The 6,365-nt window shown below is 39.2% G+C and overlaps 1 protein-coding gene across 1 annotated transcript in view; it reads right to left on the bottom strand.

Moving 5' to 3' along the window:
* Positions 1–959: 959 nt before the first annotated feature.
* The window catches only part of LOC109461712 (altered inheritance of mitochondria protein 21-like), an 8,113-nt gene continuing 2,707 nt past the window's right edge, over positions 960–6,365 (bottom strand). Inside the window, 6 exon segments of the mRNA XM_019758099.1 lie at positions 960–1,263; positions 1,372–1,467; positions 1,945–2,031; positions 2,457–2,796; positions 3,456–3,582; positions 3,676–3,890. Coding sequence (XP_019613658.1) covers positions 1,064–1,263; positions 1,372–1,467; positions 1,945–2,031; positions 2,457–2,796; positions 3,456–3,582; positions 3,676–3,890 — 1,065 coding nt within the window. The 3' untranslated portion in view covers positions 960–1,063.

Below are 6,365 nucleotides of genomic sequence, written 5' to 3'. Positions count from 1 at the left end.
TGTCTGCAACAGAAAAGTGTTTCTTTCTGTTCAGAAAATGTTTATTAACATTGAATCATCAGACATACAGTGTAAAAGCTGTACAAGTCTACATCAACTACAGAAACTACTATAACCTATAGTTTAAGATGAGATATTTGAAGATACTAAACATTTACCATATATTTATGTTATTTTACATTGAGTTGGTGCAATTTGATAAATAAAAAGAAAGCCAAGAAAAGTTACAATAATAGGAAAATACAGTTTCTTTGCAAAGAAACAACATCAAAACAGCAGCACAATGTGCTTTGGACTGAAGAAATTCATATGCCGAGGAAAGTCTAATTAATCAAATATGGCAAAGTAACGTTATTTTTTTCTAAAGGCTATCGTATAATGCTCCAAGTTTATGAAGAGTTCAAATAACAATAAAGAAAAACTTAACAACTTATTCCAAATCCCTGTTTTCATTTAAATATTTCCAGCTGCCTTGAGTATGATCATGAATTTGACAAACTTAACAGTTCTTGTCTCCACAACATGATATAAGTTAAGAATTCACCCTTTACCTACACTTTACATGTTATAGTAAAAAAAATAACATACTCAAATTATAGAAAACAGTATCAGGGTTTCTGGATGCCATATGTTAACATTTAGTGTGTGGTTAAAAAAAACTGTTAAGGATATGCAAAAGAAGTGTTCTCCGTCAAACATCTTTAAAGTTTCTCATGCTGACATGTGGTTTTAAGTCAGACAAAGTGGGTACTGTCTTAGATTATGGATGAATACCCAGAAATTCACATAAGAGTGTTAAGAAGCATTCTAGCTCCTTTTTGCAGAACTTGTGGCTTGTTCATTTTTCAACAGCTCTGAACAGTTTCAACATATTCTCTTGTGGTAGTGCCATACTTTTACAATGCCTCACGTATGAGGTTTCAATTTCTAGCTTTTTGTTCAGTTGTAGTAGCCTTTGATACCAGCCTATCAGTATAGAAGACAGTAAGATGATATGTCCAAGTATAAATAAGGGTGGGGTCTTTTTCATCACTGTTATCTTCTTTTTTAAGCTTCTCCTTTCTCAATTGTTACATATTCCCTCCCCTTCATCTTCCTTTATTCCCTCATAGATGTTCTTCTCTTCCTTATCTTCAACTTCATTCTGATCTTTCTTCTCTGTTTCCTCCTCATTTTCTTCCACTGGTTCTTCAGTACCTTCTTTTTTTGTTGTCTCCTTTTTCTTCTTCGATCCTGGTTTCTTCATACAGCTGAATAAGTTTCCTGTGAAGAATAAAAATAAAATTGTATAAACCTCAATTTAAACATACAGTATCTAAAACATACAACAGCAACTTTTTCATGTATATACATGGTTTAGAATTTATTTACCTGTGCACCCTGGAGTCTTTTTCTTCTTTTTCTCCTTCGTGTCCTTGTTGTCACCTTGTTCTGTAGCTGTTGGTGTTTCTTCAGTTTTAGCCCCATCTAAAGATTGTGGATTCAAACATAACTTCAAGTTAGATACTACTGGCTGTGGATAAGTTAACTGTACTATTGAGGATCATACATGTCCACAATACATTATGAAAATGTAAAGTCACTTGGTCCCTGAATAGCTTTGTTTGGTTGGTAATTTGGTGGTGAACAAAGTTGCATACAACACAGACACATAAATAAGTGAAGTTTATTTAAGGCCAATGAAATAGATGAACAATGAAGAACAACATAACATGGCCAGTCTAGTCTAAATGCTGGCTCTAAATTCTAACTTTTTGGGTTGGTCTTCTTTCTCTGAAACAGTGGAAGAGGAGATGAAACACCTTTTCAGTAACGTGGGGGTTTGAATTTTTTTTTTTGGGGGGGGGTGATGTTACAAAACTTCTAGGTGATATTCCTACCTGTCCCTGGTGCAGCCTGACTGTTGGGGGGTGATGTTACAAAACTTCTAGGTGATATTCCTACCTGTCCCTGGTGCAGCCTGACTGTTGCCAGCTTCTGTTGGGTTCACTTCTTCATATACAGACTCTGGCTCTTGTTCCGGTTGGTCTTCTGTGGATACGACAAATTTTGACATCAACTCAATATTACTGTTACTGTAACATATATTTCATTTGTGAACCTTCATAACCTGAATATAAGTTTGCGGCCAAACAGCTACATGTATGTATATAGCAGGCTGAAGATTGAAGTTTAGGGTATCTAGTGGCTGCAACTAGACGTGTACCTATGCAATCACTTGTGTATACAATGCATATACGATGTCAAGTATAACATGCTGTGATTCAAGTGCTTTTATTATTTTGATAACTCTACCACTTGATAACTATAGGCAAACAAGTATGATTGAAGAAACCACACCAATCTTTGGGCAAACCGTGCATTGGGGAGTACTTGATCGCCTACGTTGTACAAGACATCCAACACACAATATAAATGGTTGATTTTAGGAATTGATAATAGTTTTTTATAGATACCTGTGTCAGTATAGAGGTCCGAGTTGGTTGTGTTATCCGAGCTGAGGCTCGCGTTGTCCACTCCATCGTACGTTCCCGAATCCTGCTCGGTGTCGCTCGCAGGTGCCACCGAAGACTTCACTTCAGCCTCCCGGTGAATTTCTACGGGCTCGGGGTGCACTTGGAGTTGGGCGCTGTCGTCTGCCATGGCTGATTGTTGAACGGTAGTGTATTGTATGGCTGGTTCTAGGGGTTCAATGACAGGTTCTAGAGGTTCACTGTGTAGTCTGGTGTCTTCTGGATCCGCTGGCTTTGGTCGTGTCGATCTGCCTAGTGTGTTGATGGCGCTGATCTTGGCAAACTGTGTATAGAAGAAAACACAAGGAGACATGTCAGTATGTTTAGTAGCTACCAACAGATGATATTAGGTAGGGTATGGGAAGGTGTCATGCTTTCTTGGGGGTGGCATGCAGCAAGGAAAGGGAAGCCATACTCCAGCCTTTAAGAGACCATGCGTTATACCAGACCCTTCCAAGAAACCATACCAGAAAGCAATTACATGTGTGTTAGCGCCGCCTGTTTCCCTGAAATAAGGAGTCCATAGTATTAGGTGGTACGGATAAGCTCATGCAACAGGCCACCATCTTGTTGAGTAGAACCACAGTGACTGCTCCTTTTGTGAAAACACCTTTTGTGAAGAAGACAACGATGATTGTGCCATGCATTGGGTGTAAGGAAGACCTAAGAAGATGCACGCCGTTTTTACTATAAGCTGCGACCGCTGAGCGACGAAGATTTGGCAGTTAGACAAAGAATTATTTTGCGTTTTGCAGATAGCTCCTCGAGTTGCATAGACAAAGAATTATTTGCGTTTTGTGCCTTTTAAAATATACTTGCTTCGGTGTGAAACAGCTTTGAATCTTGCATCACATTCCGACTATTAAACCGAGGGCCACACAAATCCAGTTTTTGTCGCTCAGCGTTCGCCCTCAGATAACTTGAAGGAAGCTTAAGCCTAACCAAGTCTGAAAAATATCTCCGTCTGGGCTGAGCTGGAGAAGCTGGTTTAGGCTCTGGTGTGTTTTCTGGTCTTGACTCTGCAGCAGAACTTTCGGTCTTCGTAGCTACGGTCCAAACGGTGGGGAGCTCCGGGACTTCTGGTGCGGGATTCGAGTCTGGATGTTTAGGTTCTATGTCTGCGACTAGGGATGTGGGAAGGGTTCGATTCCCAACGCTAGAATCCGAGACCGGGACCTCTGGTTTGTCTGCAATTAAGGAGGAGAAGAGGGTTCGATTCCCACCGTTGGGCTCCGAGACCGGGACCTTTTGAGCGGGATCTTTGTCAGCGACTGATAGTGATGCTGGAGGTTTGGGTATGGTGGCTAGCAGGGCCGGAGGAAGGGCCTCCTCCACGTCAATAACCGCTATCGTCCACTCCCCCATAGAGTGTGATAACTACACCTGCATCAACACACAACTATAAGGTTTTAGGGGGGGGGTCAATTAGGTATAGGGGGTGGGGGTAGAGAGGAGAGAGACGAACACACACTGGGCAACCAGAGAAATATACGCCAATATCATATACTTAGATTTAGAGTCTCGATGCCAGAGACACGTTTGAATATATCTTTACATGTAATGATTCCCACAATACAAAAATAGGCATATATGTAAAAGACTGCTTTATTAATAATACCGAAACTTGTGATTAGCCCAACTCGATTGTAACGCTTAATCAAAGACTTGTGCTAGCCCTTGTTGTTTGAGTAATCAGAATATATTAGGTTTTACAATTCATTCCCCTTTTCTGTACTTTGCCATACATTGTACCATGTGTAATTGTGGTAGGATTGGCGTGAATCGGAGTTTGTATCATGAATATGGCGGTATCGGCAGTAAAATATAGAAACTAACCCTGCCCTCAATCCTGGGTCAGTCCGTGTATATAATGTGGTCACGAGTATATTGTAAATGTAAGAACGATCCCTTCCTTTCTTACTACATTTGATAAGAATTTTCTCTGTCCGTGTCAAACATTAGCCAAACATAGTTCTTGTGTAAGGATACTAGTAAGTTACATCGGTTTGGCGAAACTCCAATTCCATAACGCGGCATGTTAACAGGTGTTTGAAGCCAGTCACTTTGTCCCATGTATTGGCATACGCGTTGTGAATGGCTTGGCCTTGAAACGGACATGTTTTTCTACATACAAGTCACTGCTTTGGACTGAATAGTATCCTGTGCTTGTAGGAAAAATAATGTTTTTACTCACCTGTTTGCTGTAGCTTTTCTGTGACGAGTTCTTTCCGGATGTATGCTGTAGACAAATCCACACTAGAGTTGTCTGAGCCTCATTACTCGGTCCTGCATTCCTGACTCAGGCTTCAGTAACTCACATAACCTGTCTGACAGCCTAACGCATGGGTTAGCCTGGTGATTACAGGGGCATATGTCCCAGGGCAGGCTTGGAGGAGGCTTTTGTTTTAGTCTGAGGTTGTCTGTGTGTATGTGGGCGTGTGTGTGTGTGTGTGTGTACCTGTGTATGTGTGTGTGCGTGTGTGTGTGTGTGTACAATGTATCTGTGTGTGTGTGTGTGTGTGTGTGTGTGTGTGTGTGTGTGTGTGTGTGTGTGTGTGTGTGTGTGTGTGTGTGTGTGTGAGGGAGAGAGAGAGAGAGAGCAATGTCCTTGTTTTGAGTATGACTGTGCGTTTGTGTTTGCTATGTTGCTAGTGTTTCTAGCACTATTTGTGATTATCACGTAATGCTTCTAAATCTAGATCAACCAACTTAAAAAGGTATCATATGCACGTATTCAGATTTTAGTGGTGATCTCTGATAAGACGAGAAAGTCACAGAAGGAATCAAACACAAAATGTGCTTTATAAGGACAATAGTTTTATTCGTTTATGAAAAACATATTCATCTACCTGTATTAGCACTACACACCAATGATATATTTTTAAATGTATAGACAATTCCCACATAATTTAAAACTTAAGCATATATACATGTACCAAAACATCAAATGAAAGTCTTACACATTTTCCGTTGTTAGTATCTGACCCCGTGTACTAAAAATGTATAAAACAAATGATATTTAATAATTAATAATAATTCGAATACCACATCGATCTACTAACCAATACTTAATTACTGACTTTATTAATGAAACTTTATTGCATGTTCATTCCCCGGAGGGATAAATGCATGGATGTACAATGTACTAGAGATTACTAAAACAATATTAATATAAAAGGCTAACATTAGGTCTAAGGTATACAATGCTAAAAATAAGATAAAAAGAAATATAAATATAAGTGGTATTGATCTAAGTTCTAATGGCTTCTTCTCTCTTTTTGAAACATTTTGAAATATACTTACATACTTCATTGATGACGTCTATATTTGTACATGATATAATATATTTAAAGGTGTCTTCCTTTGATAATGTTTTACATTTTTTGTCGTAGCTTAATTGAACTGAACAGTGATTTACGTTCGTTATCATATAATTTACAGTCAAGCATAAAATGCGATTCATCTTCAATACACGAATTGTTACAGAATGTACACAGTCTATCTTGTAACGGTGTACGGCTATGCCTGCCAGATTCTATGTGTAGAGGGTGGTCGCTAATACGGAGTTTACACATGGCTCTGCGGTTTTCAAAATTTGGGATGTCTAAATATGGTTCTCTGTCGTATAGTACTTTGAATGTTTTGTATGTTCTCAGTTTGTTGCCTTGATTTTTCCTTTGCCCTTGTGCTTGTAGTGCTGAGTTGAATTTCTGGATGAATATATCTTTTTAATCTTTGTCTTAGTTCATGCAGATGGAATGGTTTGTTAATATAGTCATGTGTATATAGGCAGGCATAGCCGGACTCCTCTAAAATTGTCTTCATGTTCAACAACCAACAGGGTACTTTACA

Source organism: Branchiostoma belcheri, unplaced genomic scaffold (assembly GCF_001625305.1).
Source record: "Branchiostoma belcheri isolate BF01 breed outbred unplaced genomic scaffold, Haploidv18h27 scaffold95, whole genome shotgun sequence".
NCBI lineage: Eukaryota > Metazoa > Chordata > Leptocardii > Amphioxiformes > Branchiostomatidae > Branchiostoma > Branchiostoma belcheri.
Note: the sequence above shows the minus strand (reverse complement) of the source record. Positions and strands in the feature narration are given on the sequence as shown.